The sequence below is a fragment of the Glarea lozoyensis genome, assembly GCF_000409485.1.
Source record: "Glarea lozoyensis ATCC 20868 chromosome Unknown GLAREA10, whole genome shotgun sequence".
NCBI classification, from domain to species: domain Eukaryota; kingdom Fungi; phylum Ascomycota; class Leotiomycetes; order Helotiales; family Helotiaceae; genus Glarea; species Glarea lozoyensis.
The window spans coordinates 511156-527581 of record NW_007360984.1 but is presented as its reverse complement, the minus strand read 5'-3'; the positions used below and the strand labels follow the sequence as shown (position 1 = coordinate 527581).

The 16426-nt window shown below is 44.2% G+C and overlaps 7 protein-coding genes across 7 annotated transcripts; 5 read left to right on the top strand and 2 right to left on the bottom strand.

Moving 5' to 3' along the window:
- Window positions 1–1432: 1432 nt before the first annotated feature.
- GLAREA_05193 (uncharacterized protein) lies at window positions 1433–2256 on the top strand (the record flags this gene model as incomplete). Its single annotated transcript, XM_008078482.1, has 2 exons — window positions 1433–1753; window positions 1816–2256. The coding sequence occupies 2 exons, from the start codon at window positions 1433–1435 to the stop codon at window positions 2254–2256; spliced, it is 762 nt and encodes a 253-aa protein (XP_008076673.1).
- Window positions 2257–2875: 619 nt separating this feature from the next.
- Window positions 2876–4049, top strand: GLAREA_05192 (uncharacterized protein; the record flags this gene model as incomplete). The annotated part of the gene is made up of 2 exons (XM_008078481.1): window positions 2876–3244; window positions 3303–4049. 2 exons carry the CDS (start codon window positions 2876–2878, stop codon window positions 4047–4049), a joined length of 1116 nt encoding a protein of 371 aa, XP_008076672.1.
- Window positions 4050–5216: 1167 nt separating this feature from the next.
- GLAREA_05191 (GroES-like protein) lies at window positions 5217–7262 on the top strand (the record flags this gene model as incomplete). The annotated part of the gene is made up of 10 exons (XM_008078480.1): window positions 5217–5388; window positions 5491–5688; window positions 5806–5929; window positions 5981–5996; window positions 6089–6144; window positions 6230–6372; window positions 6435–6654; window positions 6713–6833; window positions 6900–6945; window positions 7009–7262. 10 exons carry the CDS (start codon window positions 5217–5219, stop codon window positions 7260–7262), a joined length of 1350 nt encoding a protein of 449 aa, XP_008076671.1.
- Window positions 7263–7394: 132 nt separating this feature from the next.
- GLAREA_05190 (uncharacterized protein) lies at window positions 7395–9110 on the bottom strand (the record flags this gene model as incomplete). Its single annotated transcript, XM_008078479.1, has 1 exon — window positions 7395–9110. The coding sequence occupies one exon, from the start codon at window positions 9108–9110 to the stop codon at window positions 7395–7397; it is 1716 nt and encodes a 571-aa protein (XP_008076670.1).
- Window positions 9111–9627: 517 nt separating this feature from the next.
- Window positions 9628–10910, bottom strand: GLAREA_05189 (NAD(P)-binding Rossmann-fold containing protein; the record flags this gene model as incomplete). Its single annotated transcript, XM_008078478.1, has 2 exons — window positions 9628–10010; window positions 10151–10910. 2 exons carry the CDS (start codon window positions 10908–10910, stop codon window positions 9628–9630), a joined length of 1143 nt encoding a protein of 380 aa, XP_008076669.1.
- A 1566-nt stretch (window positions 10911–12476) lies between these two features.
- On the top strand, window positions 12477–13167 carry GLAREA_05188 (uncharacterized protein; the record flags this gene model as incomplete). Its single annotated transcript, XM_008078477.1, has 2 exons — window positions 12477–12619; window positions 12801–13167. The coding sequence occupies 2 exons, from the start codon at window positions 12477–12479 to the stop codon at window positions 13165–13167; spliced, it is 510 nt and encodes a 169-aa protein (XP_008076668.1).
- A 2035-nt stretch (window positions 13168–15202) lies between these two features.
- Window positions 15203–16252, top strand: GLAREA_05187 (Protein kinase-like (PK-like); the record flags this gene model as incomplete). The annotated part of the gene is made up of 2 exons (XM_008078476.1): window positions 15203–15213; window positions 15268–16252. 2 exons carry the CDS (start codon window positions 15203–15205, stop codon window positions 16250–16252), a joined length of 996 nt encoding a protein of 331 aa, XP_008076667.1.
- Between the last annotated feature and the right edge of the window lie 174 nt (window positions 16253–16426).

Genomic DNA, 16426 nt, shown 5'->3' with positions numbered 1-16426 from the left:
CTCTCTGCGGACAAGGTATACCATCCTTGAGTGTTCGAAATTCAAGGTTGAAGAAGCAAATATACATTTCGAGAGCACGTGCTTTGGCGATCCACTCTTGGCTTCCTTTTCGATACTTCTAGTACATATTAACTAAATAAGTATGAGGCAAACAAAATGTTCTAATTCACCTTGTCAGAGACCTTCGACGCATGATAGTCAAAATAACCTACATATGGACAGCCAAGCCGCGCAGCTGGGTAGCGCAAGATAGCCCAAGTCATGCTTGAGAAGCAGAGCGTCGAATGTTCAAGGTGCCAACGACAGCGATGGATGTTTACGATCCTGATGTCTGCCTAATCACAGCTAGTCTGTCCAATGCGTTGAGATTATGAGTTGTTGGACCTCTGAAATATATGACAAAAACCTCGGAGCCTCAAGGATTTGCGAAATCTTATTTAGAGCAATCCACATCTAGTTGCAAGTGTGCTATAGCACCCATAAGTGATTTTCGTAGTGTCCATTATCTTCTGATGAACTTTTACTTGCCCCATGGTCTATAGCTGGATAGCAAAGCAAGAGTGACTCTGTTTCGCATTGAAAGAGTTAGCCAAAATCGAAGTTAAGTGACAATAGGGATGATCGTTGGTCTGAGGTCCAATTTTTGTAGAATCGGGTTGCGGCGTAACGTATCCTAATCCTAATGACCGATGCTTCGAATCGGGGTTTCATTCTTTATGCGTGTTCTCCAGAAATTAGCCAGTCTACAGGAATGAATCAGATATTTATCAAAGCGAGAGCTGGTATTTATATCAGCACCTACCCCCCTAGGTAGACGAGGTATGTAGGTAGGTGTCCCCCCAGCTAGATTTGGAAGAGCTACGCTACGTTTGATCTGCTTCCTCGTGAATCTTCATGTTGCCCCTTATATCTGACGTATGGCAGACACAGCGCGCGCTTTCGTAGGTATGAACCAACCTTATATATTGGGCGACTGAAACGCAGCTATGGCAGGTGTCCAATGTTAAAGGGAGCGAAATTGGGGAACCTGGTTCGAATCGACTAATACAGCCCAGTGGGCGAACAGATTTGCTTAAATACTCAACCAACAGCTGTAGCATTGAACAGATATCTCAAGTACCCGACTAGCCGTGTGTGTGTCAGAAGTAGTTGTCAATGTCGTTTAGAGAAGAGACGGTCTCAAGACGGAGAGGTGGGTCGAGACTTTCGCTTAGCAGCAATTATGGGACGCTCGGACCATCTTACTATACTTTAGTGGGGCCGGGGCCGTTGCTCCGTGCTAGCTCCAAGCCTCGGCATCTCCTTATCTTATCAGCCTTGCGCATGATTTCTGCCTCCATCATCTTCAACCTAAATCTCACAGTCTGCCCAGCTGTTAGGCTGAGGAAACCACTCGGTTGACATCGACGGCCATTAACAGACTACATGAAACATGCCACGCACATCTTCATTAAGAGCTCCAGATCTCATCGAATTCTTTGAAGGAACTGGCACGGATGATCAAGGCCGCAGTCTATCACAAATTTTAGCCTGGTCTGATGAGAACTTAGAATGGAGCCATGACTACATCCAAACCGTCTTCCCTTTGCCAGAGCGCTCTGACTTTCAATACACTGTAGCAGTCATTGACGAACGTGTTTTCGACTCGTTTCGAGCACGAAAAGACCTCCGCGAAAGTTTGCGAACTGCTTTCAAGAGAATTCTTTCTTTCTATGGGTTCGAGCTCAGTGAAAGCGAGTCTGGTGACCCTGTAGTAAGTACACTTCTGCCTACAATGGCTATCAAACCTTCGTCTTCATTGCTGATTATCTCTAGGTCAAAAAGGGAGCCAACTACAAAACCAATCCAAAAGTATGGAACCGGCGAATGGACCATAATCATCTCCGCATAACCCGGATTCTACGATCGCTTCGGATATTAGGACTGGAGGCAGAAGCTCTGGCATGGACCAATACACTCTTGCCCCTCGCAGATCATGCCAGCGAATCGTCTAAAGGGTTCTGGAGACGAGCTGCGCAGCGAAGCCTCAACATCCCACCAGATGATATGCGCTCTAAGGACGATGACAGAACTGTTGGGAAACCTTTTCTGATCAAATACGAAGAAAATCGCACAAACAACACGCCAGCTGCTGATGGAGGTAATGGCGCAGAAGCTAAGCCTGGTGGTGAAGAGAAATCTAAGCATACCATCACCCAGGATGCCGACGGTGGATTAGAGGATAATAGACCAGTAAAAAGATCACGACCGACGTGAACGTTCGTTTTCGTGGCTGCGCATCTGGAGAATCTATGCATACATCGAAGGTGTTGTTCACTCACGGTCATCTAGATACATGGGTTTTTATTTCGCAGGCGCTCCGCATTCGCATTCAACTTAAAGAATACCCGGCGATCTCCATCCGCGCCATTCGTGCTAATATTCGGAACAAATGTTCAATAGACTAGATGAAGTAGATCTTTAATCAAATTGAGCATACTGCTCATAATTTCACGCAACACTTCGGTCTTGGGCGAGATATCTCCCTCCTAAAGACTTGCTGTTCCAGCTGGTTCTGGTTAATTACCTGGTCTTAGGATGATGTAGCTGATGCATTCCATGTAAGTGCCATTCTTTTACTTCAATATTTTCCTAGAGTGCAGGTTTACTGTTATTTCCAGTGACAAATCTGGTGGTCGAAAGTCAAGTGTCTCGCGCCTGCCTCTGCTTTTCGGTATTCATGGTGACTCCTTGTCCGATTTGCATCTCCGTGACCTTTACCACAATTTATCCAGCTTTCACTATCGACCATATCTTTACATTCAGTACTGCTCTACCACTCGCTGCTTCTATTCAACACATATCGCTCATTTATTTGCGCCAAAATATCTACCTCATGTCGTCCTCTCAGACTCCCCAAACCCTCCACCGCTTCTTGGATCTCCCGTCAGAGCTTCAAGATCAAATCTGGGCCCTAGCGATTGAGGCGGAGAACAAAATAATCGAGATTAAACACTATGACTTTCTGCATTACCGTAACGGTCGGCGCGTACCCGATAGCGAAGCTGCCAAAGAAAAGGAAATATACCGGCACAACACTACATCCAGCGATAGAAGAAGGCTCTTCAATGCTTCTAAAGGGTCAAGGAAAGTTCTCCAGGAAAAGTATGATGTTCAGCGTCTCAAAGTCATGTACAAACGGAGCGTCTATTTTATACCTAGACTCGATACGATATATTTTGGCCCGTCGTCATATGTAGCTTCGGTAAGCCGAGTCAATCTAGTCCTATCAAACTTGTCAGACACTGATATTATATATTTAGTGGAATTGGCCATGGGTAGACTCTCTCGATGCACGAGATGACACATATTGTGGGTATGACAGGTTCGGAGCCAACATCTTAGCTACACCCCCCTCGGGTTTGGCACCCTTGGGAGAATTTGCATGGGGCTGGCACCCTTTGATGATGTCTCGTGAATACAAAGCTGAAAGAATGAAGATTCAAAATGTTGCCGTTGAATTGAACTTCTGGTTAGGAACGCAAGCCCACGATGACGAAGCCTACCTCGTCAACGAATTTCCCAACATAAGAAGATTCACAGTTACCACCGGGGATCTGGGAGAGAGGGCTACATCTTTTGATAGTGGTTATTGGGGGAAATTCCAATTCTGCATGCAAAACCTTCGATTAGTACCATGCTGTCACATGTTTGGACAAAACCTCGCGAGCTTACCTGCTTTTTACAGCGCTCGCGGCAGAAAAATGGAAGCTCATCTCGGGGATATTACGTTCAAATCCAAATGCGTTCCGATCGATTTCACCCCTATCCGAGACGTTGCGTATGATCGCAAATATCCCAGGGAACTTCGTGAGCGTTTGAGAAATACCTTGTTCCAAACTAGGCTTGTCGAACGTGGTGGTGTCTATTACGGCCATGATTCCAGGATCAAGCTTCGACCTGGTGATTGGGGGTGTCCAGAGATTCATAGGCCGCAGGATGAAGATGGTCCGCTTTGCGTGAACAGGAGTGGATGGACGAGAACCGTTGAGGCCTTGGTTGATTACTAGAGATGATTTTTCAACTGTGTTGGATGCGTGTTTTTGCCAGCAAGTTAGCGCTGAAAGGGCACAGTCAGAGTACGATGTTGGTGGAATGTCCGCATATCATCTTTCATTAGCGAGCGAACAATACCATTTCTGAATAGGCTTCATTACTTGGTCCGCATTATGGAATCGTTGAACCCTCCCGTTAGCCAAGTACCAGCCAAACTTGGCAAGTGATATTAACCCGCCCTTGTATCGATTATACATCGACTGTCTAGACTCTTCCAATATAAGTTAGAAAAAGCTCGCACTTTGGACGTGTGGTTCCATTCGGAAAAAGAACTGGGAAGGTCGCTGTTTGGCAAACACTACCATTATGGGCGAGGTCGCATTACTTTATGCGTTCAAAAGACCGGTACATTATCCTTCAGACATCCCTTCGGCATCTCCCACTCTAAAAGTCTGCCTCGTTTTGATGTTTATGGTCGGTTTTCTGGTAAAAATTCACCCTACACATACCAATGGGATTTTTCTTATCAAATCGTGAGTTGTTTTCCTGTTCAAAAAATTAATTTGACTTGGACGTCAGCCATGTTAGTTTTGTAAACTGAAGAGTGGGGTTGATCAGTTCTGTTTTATTTGAATATGAAAGACAAAAATACAGGAGATAATGCCGTGGTTAAGTAATTTTTTCGTTTCAACTACTACTTATCTTAATCAAGGTCGTTTTATTGAGCTAAAGTAGTGAGTGATATTCAACGATAGCCCAGGTCAGCTGACTTAGCGAGCAGACTTGGTGCGCCATGAAACATGATTAGAGGACTCCATACTCTTCTCTACATATTCCTTGAAGTGAAATCTATTCCAGAATTGTTTCTTTGTAACGCGCGATGTAACACCATGAGTGCATCGCTACGCGCCAATCTGTTGTGCATATATTTCTACAAGGTTACAATATGGAGTCCTGACGTCGTCAAGTCGATCTTTATCTGGTGACGTAGCTTACATCGTGTGTTATTTTTGACTTCTCCGCAAACTACAAGTAGACTGTTACTTTGCTTTGAAATTAAACATCTTTAGCGTGTCGAAGTATTTTATTTCCGAAATTGATTTCTTCTACTCAAAATAATCTTTACTTGACTACATTGAAATAACGATTCAATAACAGTCACCTGATCTACAGTTTTCAAAATGGCTCTGTCCCAGGCTGCTGCTCTGGTCGAGAAGGTTTTAGGACATAACGATAATGCCATTACTGAGCAAGATATCACCAATCCTGGTAGAGACCGTGCAAAGTATGCGGATCCAAGTGGTGAAACGATGAAAGCCCTCTGTTGGATGGGAAAGAACACTGTTAAGCTCAGTAAGTCTTCTATATGTACCATTAGTGGGGGTTTCGCAAAAACATATGCTTTCATTATATGGGGTGAAAGGCGAAATATGAGATGACGCTAATAACGTACAGTGGATGTTCCTAAACCAAGAGTTGTAGAAGATAGAGATGTCATTCTGAAAGTTACAGGAAGCACCGTCTGTGGTTCAGATCTTCACTTACTACATGGATCGGTAATTGAGATGGAGAAGGGGGATATCCTAGGTCATGAGTTCTGTGGTGTTGTGGAGTCTTACGGCGCAGGAGTTAAGGGCCTTGAGAAAGGCGATCGTAAGTACAGTTGACATGCTTGATATCGACGCTGCATGCTTCTCCGCGAGACGCATCGTTGCATTAACCTCCTGGCTCTCCAATGAGTGTTAAGAGCGCTGGCTTACGCACCTTTAGGAGTGGTAGCATCTTTCCAGATAGCCTGTGGGGACTGCTACTATTGCAAACAGAAGCTTTCGTCGCAGTGTGAGAGGACGAACAGTAACACCTTGGAGCATGGTATGTATGGTGGAACCACAGCGTAAGTAAAGACCCATACACAAATAAAAGACAGATTGCTGATCGTATTTAGTGGAATGTTTGGCTACGTAAGTCTCCCATTCAACAGCTCGCAACCCAAAACTATATTAGAAGTATTCGGGCTCCTCTTTCGTTATGCTAATATATCTCTATCCTACAGAGTCACTTCACTGGCGGGTTTGCTGGAGGCCAGGCTGAATATGTTCGAGTTCCATTGTAAGTCGTCGGCAAGGAAAACCCCTCATATTCTCCTAATTTCCCAAAAGCTTTAATTGCAAGTACGCTAATTTGTCAAATGTAGTGGAGATGTGAATCTTTTGAAACTTCCAAGTGATGTGCCAGATGAGAAGGGACTGTATCTTTCAGATGTCATTGCTACATCTTGGAACTGCGTCGTGGATACCGGCGTTGAAAAGGGTGATGTCGTAGCGATATGGGGTGCTGGTATGAATACCTTGAAACTCTCAAAAAGAAAGAAAAGAAAATAAGAACTGATGATATGTTAGGACCCATTGGACAAATGTGTGCAGAGTTTTCATTCATTAACGGAGCTTCACGTGTCATCATTATAGATTCCAACTGGCGACTGGATTTCGTGAAATCGAAGTACCCAAAAGTTGAGACTATTGACTATTCTACACTTCCAAGTGGCACTTCAGTTACGAGCAAACTCAAGGAGATGGTCGATGGTCGCGGCCCAGACGTTGCTCTCGAGTGTGTAGCTGGGTAAGTCGGCTTTTTAATTTTCTCTGCTAAGGAGCGATTGTTGATCTTGGGAAAATAGTGAATACGCGAAAGGATGGAGTCATTATTTCGAGCTTATGCTTGGTCTCGAGACTGATTCCTCGGAGATTGTCAATGAAATGATCACAAGTGTTAAGAACTTTGGGCGTTGTGGAATCACCGTAAGTCTTGCTCCGTTTTGCTAATCAAGTACGCATCTGTGTACTTTTAACTGACATCGTACACAGGGTGTCTATGTTGGTTTCACCAATCATTTCAATATTGGAAGCTTGAGTACGTACCGACTTATCGCTTTGTTTATTTCCCGATAACTCGTACTGACGATGTATTTTCTAGTGGAGCGAGGAATTCGATTAATTGGTAACGGGCAAGCACCGGTGCACAAGTACTGGCATGAACTCTTGAAGATGATTCAAGAAGGAAAGATTGATCCTCTTCAGATGGTTACCCATCGAGTAGATATCGAGGATATGGTGGAGGTGTATCAGAAGTTTGAGAAGAAAGAGGATGGCATGCAAAAGGTGTATGTGCAAACTAAGTTCTCGGCACCCGCGGCTTCGGGTTCTCCAGCGTTGAAAAGGTTCAACTAGACATATCCGGCACAGGCAGCGGGAACTATCATGTGCAACGGTTCAACATATCTTCATATATATGCTCCTAGTTGTTTTTTCAATTCGAGAAGACTAATCAGACCAATCTGCAACGATTCCTCTTCCGAACACTTAGAGATGCATCAGAAGTTCAGGATCAGCGCCAAACCCGCACATCTCATGGGACTTCACCGGTATCATTTTGATGTCCACTCCCCAAAACGTCATGTTATCAATGAATTTTAGTCTAATACTCACAGTGACAATGTCCCCATTCACCAGCCTACGTGACTTCCGATCTTGTGCCCGCTTAGGCACTTTTTCAGGCGAAGAAATCTCCACTAAACCCATAACATAGCTTTCATTTTCCAAAGAATTTAATTCAACAATATCGGCGACGGCGACCAGCTCTTCGAATCTAAACAAAATGATAGCGAAGGAGTCGTTTGAAGACTGATGTCTAAATATCAGAAGTAAATTGTAAAACACCGTTCCGAACTCGTCACGGTGGGGAAGTTCATGTAAACACCGAGCTTCGGTCATGTCGAGATGTTTCTTCCAGATTTCGTCGAGTTCATATCCATGGTCAGTTACAGGTTGTATATTTATTACGTTCCATGGATATTCTGAGGCTAACCAATATTTCCCCGGAAGGAAGGAATGTTGATGGAAGAGGTTGGAGTTGTCGACTATCGCATCATTCTCGAAAAATAACGGTTTGACCAAGATTTGATCTGGCTTGATGGTAGTCATACTGACAACATTGAGGACGTTTCTTGAGAGTGTTGAGCTAAGTACTCTGTGTGCGTGTACCCAATCCGGGTCTACCACTATATCAATAGCGATATAAGACGATTGAGTTAATATGGTTGACCAGTCTTCTTTAGCGCAAGCTAGGATAACTTGGCATGAAGTGCTCTGCTGTCTAGTTCTGTCAAATGAGTCTCGATCACAAAGAATGCGGTGTTCCATTCGAAGTCCTTTGTTCGTCATCGCATATGGTTCTCTCCTGTTGAATTCGGTAGGAAGTTTCTTGGTGATAATGTTCCCACAAGTGTCAAAGTGAGCAATGGAAGGTGCGAGCAAGCTCGTTATAGCATATTGCTGGTACCATTCTGGTGCCCAAGCAAATATGGATTCATCCGCAGAAGTTCTCAAGACCTCTTCTTGGAACCTCATGAATGCTCGCTGACCTTCGCCATATAAAATTGGCATATTTATTGATAGGAGTCCCATCAATGAATAAGATTTATCCTCCTCTCTGGTGGTTTTTCTTCGAGCTGCCCAAGAGAACTTTTGGGCGACGCTAGCAGATTTGAACGTACTTTTCTCATCAATACAATTGATACGTGTGATAGTGATAAGCACGCTCCTAAGGCTTCGACGAGTACCAATATCATTCCATCCCTGGTCGAAGAATATTACATGCGGTGGTGCCAGTAGTTCTTGGAGAGTCCAACCTCGTGTAAACCACTCACTGTTGCGTAGGTACTCAAGCTCTTCGGCCGACTGTTGAGTTGCGACCGGAACATCGCATAAGTATACGTAACAAATTGCGGCCTTAGAATACCATTGGAACATCGAATTAATCGCTTCTGAAAGTTCTGCACTGCTTGCTTTATCTATGCAGCAAGAGTCGACCCAGACGTAGGGCCACCCATCTGCCAGAGCCTGCTGGCAGCAACCTTGTATTTTGGACCAACCCCGTTTACTTGTCCGACTCTGCGAAGACATGTCTTGATATAAAACTTCATCATTCTCCCATCTATGTGAAAGAATAGCGTATCTAGGTATGTTATCGCCAATGAACTCTTCCAGAGAAAGTGTTGTCGTGTTGATGAGTCTCATGTTTGTTGGCGCACCTTCTCTAAGACGCTTCCAAGTGATGGATAAAGATGATAGAATATCTATATTGCAGCTCGAAATTTTGCGGCCGGGCTTTGGATGTCGTATGGCAGGTGTAAGTTGAAGAAACATCAAGGCTGCTGTCAACCTTGAGCTGAATGCACGACTCACATCCCTGCAAAAGACATCCAATCAACCTACTCTCATGTCGCTAGTAAGTACCAAAGTATCCAAGTTTCTAGAATTGCCTGACATGAAGGATTAAACTCTGTGTGCAGAGGAAGCTTACTCCCAGTGTATCAGTAGCTTTCAAGCTAAGAACAATGGTCAAATCCTTGGTCTCTCTTATGGAGAAAAAAATCAGTGTTTGTGTTACAAAAGCCACAATCTGAAAATGAACCACAACAGCATCTACTCCTGAGTACGAAGCGGATTTTGAAGTACATTTTTTTACCGATTACAAAATTTCTCCTTGATTTCGGACTGAATTTCTACCAGGCATAGTTTACTAAGCCGTGACTTATTTTGATTTCTTGCCCCAACCTCCATTTTCCATAGACCATGTGACAGCTTCGTTCAGGCTTTTTTCAAACGTCTGTACAGGATTGAACCCAAGTCGCTTCTTGGCTTTTTCTATAGAGTAGGTATGCGTAAAACAAGCGTACTCGACCTGCTGCTTTCCGAGCTGATACGGTCTTTTGGTTCCTAGAGAAAAAATCCAGAATATCCACTCCAAGAATGATGCCAGTGCTAGCACAAGCCCTGCTGGAATGGAAATGAGACGCTCATTGTTTGGCTTGTGACCAGCGAGTCGCCACACTGTGCGTGCATATCCCCAGAATAGATGTGATTCGCCGTCGTGGATGTTGAATGCTTCTCCGTCAACTTTTGTATCATGACTCACTGATAGATCAAGGGTCAGCTAGCTCTCAGTGAAAATCATCTCGTTGATAATAAGACAATCAGACATATTAACCTGGATATGAAGTTCATGAGATAAAGAATTGCGAACCAAGCTGGAAAATAACAAGAAGTGACCTTACTTTCAGGTACATCAATGAGGCCTAACAGTCTGCGCGCGAGTATCGAAGTAGCAACACAAGCATTATGAGCACTGCAAAAACTCCACAAATTCTTCCCATCTCCAAGTTGCACATTCGTTTGGCCTTTTTTCAGCGCATTAAGACATGCAGGTATGCCGACAGGATCATGCGTTCCATAGACGATCGGAAAGCGAAGCGCAGATGTCAATAGATAGCCTGCCCAAGATGCGTCGGGAGACGTCTTGTCAAGCGGGAAGGGTTTGTTGGCCTTCAGAACAGAAATTTCTGCGAGCGCTTTCGTTCTAGCGTATGCTGAGCTTTTTGGATCTGTATTGGCAAGCGGATAGTCTTCTGTAAGTTCTAGGTGCTCGGCACCTTTAGCAAGCGTACATGATGAGATGTAAATAAGTGCTTGAACATCCTTGGATTCTTGGGCGAGTTTGAGAAGACATTGTGTTCCTTTGACGGTGACAAGATTGTACTCTCCCAGAGTTCCCGTGACTGGTGATGGACAAGCTGCATTTATTATGAGGCAAGGTTTGATCTGATCAAACACTCGTCTTATAGACTCTTGGTCTTTTAAATCTCCTTCATGGTATGTTGCGCCGTCAACTCGATTCGTACTCTTGGCGGCAGTACGGCTGACGACAGCAACTGAGGAAAAGAATTGATCTTTGACAAAATGATTGACGATGTGAAAGCCAACAAAACCGCAGCCCCCTAAGATCAAGACTGCCTTTTCACTGGTGGGAGCCACCATGATGAAGTCAGAAGGACTAGGTATAAAGATAATCCAGGGTATGCTCGAAATTATCTCACCAATGCCGAAATCTTCTCAGATGATTGTGGTTCCGGTATTTTCAAATAACTCGAGGTCAAACCGCCGGCGATGACGTTGGAGCCATGGACTAGACAGTTGGTATGCTGGTTGGATTCGGATTGCGAGTGGCGGGTTTGCCAGGCACGCTGTACCTCTGCACGACTTTACCCAGCATCTATGTTATCTTGTCCAATGTTCAGGTCACTTTGCCAATAATGAAGGGTCAGCTGACTCGGATGACTACCGGATGTCTCCGGAACGGCAACCCGGAAGCTTGCGTAGGGCCATAACACTAATTCGGAGCGACTTAAAATGCAAATTTTTCGATTCCGAGATTACTGCAAACTCCGACCAGCTGGATTTTTAACGAAGTGGGCCGCGACCGTATAGTATTACGAAAACGGCATGTCTGCGCTTACATGGTAGTTGGGCTAATTGTTTTCAAGCAAGCTAATGTATTCGCTGTCACAGTTCCTTTTCCCTAATACCAACAATCCAACTGTATTTTAACGGCACGCATTTGTTAGTACGGCCTGAAAAAAAACCCGACTAGAACAGAGCTACCTGCCTTTGGACCAAGAGTTCCTAAAATAAAGATGTGCCCATCGATACTGCGGCCATAGTTCTATCAGCCATGGGCTACTGTGTTTGAATACGTTTATCATTAGAGCTTTGTCGTTTGTCAGGAACATAAAATCATTTTATTTCACCATGGCTCAAATAGATCCGTGCCTGACGAGCACATCCCCAGAACTTCTGGTGTTTCTCTCCAAGACCCCAGCTATTCTGCCTCCTCCTAGAGTCGAATCCAATTTTGTGGATCCTCCAGGGCGTGGCTTGACTCAGATAGTCGTGAGCTCGATACTTTTGGGAATAATGCTTTGCTTCGTACTGAACAGAGTCTATGTAAAGATAATATTAAGTTATTAACTAAAAGAATCACCTGTGATGATGGTATGTTATTCTCTTGCAGCGCTGTTTCGACCGTTCTCTGTTCTGACAATCTTAGGTATTTTGTTGCCGGCTGTGGTTTGTCTTTCTACAACTCGTGTCAGCTAGAAAATGTCTGAATTATTTTTATAAGCTTACCTCTGTCGGATATTACGCATCCTGTACTTGGGGTATGGGTTTCCCTACCTGACACCTATGATTTCTCTGCTAAACAGTCAACAAGGAGTGCAGAGGGGAAAAGTAGGCATCCACATGTGAAATATCAATATTCTGCAAGTTTCTAGCCCCGATGTTTTGATTGTAAGTTTGCCCAGATTTCTCAGTCCTGAAAGCTTCGTTCGCAACATTTGTGTAGCCTGTCTGGTTCGTCTCCGTACTCACGCCCCCTGCCTTTCTGTTCCCTAAAACCTCGTTCTTTGTTCTTTATCTCCAGATTTTTGATGGAAGCCTATAGCTGAGGATATCTTCATGGATTGGATTGATCACTACCGCAGTTACTGGCACTGTTCTGACCGTTTGCGTATTTTGGTTCGCAACACCCAAAAAGGGTCCATCATGGTTGGCGCATGTAACAACAAAGGAGCAGGAGCAATTACTCTCATTCTCTGTACCGCAGGCCATTATTGGTCTAGTCATCCGTCTCTACATACTCGTGCTCCCCATCATGGGAGTTTGGGGGCTTCAAATGTCATTGAAACGTGAGATCGCTATCATCTCCGTATTCCTGTCTGGCTTTATGTAAGGACTCGGGACAAATTCTGTAGCTTGGACATCGACTGACACAACATGGGCTCTCGTTCCTGTGAATATTTCTACGTAAGCATGACCTTGTTTCAGAAAGTTTGCACCGGAGAGTAGTTCTAACCCTTTGTGGAGCAGCCTCTCTGAGATGTTTGTTGGTATCATTTGTGCCTGTATGCCAGCAGCAGCATATTCTGCGCGCCAGAAGGATTCCATTTGGCAAAAGCTCCTCAAGGCCACGTCGCATATTTTCACCTTGATCGGATCAACCCTTCAGGGTTCAAAATGCGCAATGAATCAAACTTCACGGTCTCAAGTTACAGAGAATTTTCCAGAACCAGATCCCTTAAAATCGACAGATCGGAAATATGCACAATACTTCAACCTTGAGGATATCGCCAATAATACCACAGCGAAAACAGCTATTAGCGGTTCTTTTACAAGTTTTGACAATGAAACGAAAGTAATTCAACGCCAATTTGATGTTGATATTGAAAGAAACTGATGTGGAGAGCAGGACATTGCAAGTAGTTGGCTAATTCGAAGTATCAATCCTACTCGCACTACATTGGAGAGGCATTCGCTTCTTTTTAAGGCATTATTCTATTCTAGTTGTGCTGAGTAGAAGTGAGAAATAAGCTAGTGAAATGAGAACTGTAAGATATTATGATATTTGCTTTATTCAAGTCTGTAATTAAACCACAGTTATCGAAACAGGTCTGTTTACACACAATCAATTTCGATTTCGGTTGACTGGCGGTCAACGACCTGCTTGTATGGAAGATCGACTTTGCGAAGCAACTACAATTTCTAGAAAACCTTCGCCATTGTTTATAGAATTTCGTTCTGTCATCAGTATTCCAGATTTACTGGTCAAGGAGAAAGTCAAACCCATGTTTTTTCCCTGGTTATGCAACTGGTCACACTTCAGCCAGATTAACATTCGCACACAAGTTATCTACTGTATATTAGGTTTGAAGCTAAGAATGTCATTCAAATAATTTGTCTCTCTGTGGAAAATTAACGACTGCTGGCTTTCAAGAAGCTGCGACATAAACTTGAATTAAATCATCGTCCGCTTTTCTTCTTCAGATCCCATCAACCATCTACGCTTCCATTAAGAATCCCAGTCACTTCCTTATATCTCAAGAAAAACTCCCATCCATTACTTGAAGCGGCGAGATGAGCAAGTCTTTTCTGGCTTTGAAATTAGCGAGTGACGAGTCTCAAATGGAGAGCGCAAGCCATCGGAGCTTACCTAAATGGATATTGGCCTAAACGGATGGTACAAGACTTGAAGACTGATTCTAGTTTATAGATTCTCCACATAGATCACAGATAATTGCTTCTTCGTGGTTGTTCATGTAGTTGCATTTCGGATTGGAGCAGGAAATTCCATTGACAAGAATGGTAGTAACGGTATTGCTGTTGACCAGCTGAGTAGTAGTTTTAGAGCCCATAGTTTCAGGTCGAGATTTTGCGTTGCAGTGCAGGAATATGCTTTTGATCTTGGAGGGATTGTGGAAGTGGAAGGTAAGTCGATCAATTGTGGTAGTGTTGTTGAATATTGTTCCAACAATTGCGAGAAGATGCTCTTCTTATATAGTTTACAGACTTTCCGGTATGAAGTGCCGGTGCCATCGGATATCGTGAAGGGGTTGCAAATGGTAGATCTTGAGAGATGTACAAAGCCAGCAAATTTGTAGTCATAATACCACAACAACCACCTCATCTCGTCGAACCCAGTGACTCACGAGTTGTTAACAGTATTCTACGTAGGTATAGCCACTATATACCCCCTTTCAAAAGAATACAGAAACATGAACTATCACACTTTTTGTGCTTTTTTGTGACGTTGAAAGCAACTAGCTAGAGTAGTGCGACAAGTTGATATTCATGTCCACGTCTATCTGACTCCGACAACCTAGATTCTCTGCATCAAACTTGAACATTTGTATTGCAATACTCTTTTCGCTAGCCGTTTTAATAAAAAGAGTACGTTTCAAAAGTTATCCTCTCCTCTTTTCTAATTGTCGGTGGAGGGCCACTGACGGATCAGCTTCAACTATCTTGTGTAGCCAGAACAGCAACAATCGGATAAAAGATGCAGATAATCTCCCAATGAGACAACATCAATCTCCATCCCCATTGCCTCAAGTTTAAGAAGTATTAATATGATTATTTCTGTCACGTGAAACAAGTCTCAACACACGTGATAGAGTCCACATTTTGTTTTCTCCCATGAAGCTGCCGAAGATCAAAATAATTTCTTACGCGTCAACGTTGATTCGACACCAGGCAAAGAACGCTCAATGGCAACCAACGGATTGGCTTGTCGGAGCCTGATTTTTGGGGCGGTGTGAACGCGTGGGATGTGACCAAAGACTTCCTTCTGATGTATTCACGATCTTTCGAATCCGAACTTGCTCTCTTGCTTCTCGCTGGCTAGTTACGACTGTTTTTGAATTCCGAATTCGATCTATTCGATCTTTCCGTACAGCTAAAACGGTACAATCGGTACGGCTAAGAATTCGTTCGAGATGGTTTTTCGGTATGTTTTTGGCACCACTAGCTGTGGAGATAGACTGCTTCTGACATTAATTAGTGAAATGGAACCGCCCGCGCGAGACTCTGTCAAAAGAATGAGTCCTACCCTCTGGGCACTAGGTTCGAGAATGCTATGTGTTAAAATCGGCGTAGCCGAAGCGCAACAACTGAACACCATTGCTTCCTGGAAAGACGGCGACAGCGAGTTTCGTCTTATTCCCAGAGATGAAGCCCTTCTTGTTGGTTTCGGCGAAGGAGACTCGGCAGTTGATCGCATTCAGGAGTGCGGTACTGGAGGTTCCGTTTTCAGTATTGGAAATGAAGCGATTTGCAAGGCGAAGTCATGGTATGAAGGTCGACAGCTTGAAGGCACCACCATCGAAGTTGTGCGCGAACAGTTCCCATCGGTACCTTTACCAGAAGTTCTGTACTCATGGAATGATCCAGCAATGCATCGCACCTTCTTGATCACAAGACGAGTCTATGCCCGAACGCTTAACGCCGCATGGCCTGATCTTTCTGCTAGCCAGCGCAAGACCATTGCTGTCGAAGTTGCCAGCCATTGCGCCTCGCTCGCGTCAAAAACATCTTCAAAATATGAGTCTGATTCTGGATGCGGAGTTCTCGAGTATTGGCTCATGGATAGGGTCCCTATGTCTGTTCCAACCTGGTGGATTACGACTTTAGGGCCATTAACGCATAGTGAGCTGAAGAAATACTTGTCAAGTATGTCGAAAGAACCCATCCCGTTGTTTGGAGACGCATTAGTCTTCTGTCATGCAGACCTGGGGCCGACGAATATATTGGTATCTGTTGATGGAAACAGTGTCGCTGCCATTATTGACTGGGAGGTTGCTGGATATTTCCCCGATTTTTGGGTGGCGACGAAACCTGCCACAGTTCGGGCTTTTCAGCTGGACGAGGCAGCTGTCGGCCCGCAAGTTGTCGATGAATGGCCCTCGTTATTTGTGGAAGCTCTTGTGAGTAAGGGATTTAGCTGCCAAAAGTCAGTCTATCAAGCTTGGAGAAGTGGACGGATTTGAGTCGTACTGGGAAAACAATACTTCAACATCACAGTCACCAAACCTTGCAGTAGAAGGATCATTATTGATTTTACTGTGCATTTTCAGTGCCGGCCAGCTGGCTAACCGTGTTGTACTCTTTCGGACTTCGGCTTCCTTTTTTAAAAAAGAACGCCCGGACCGTTGTCAGACAAT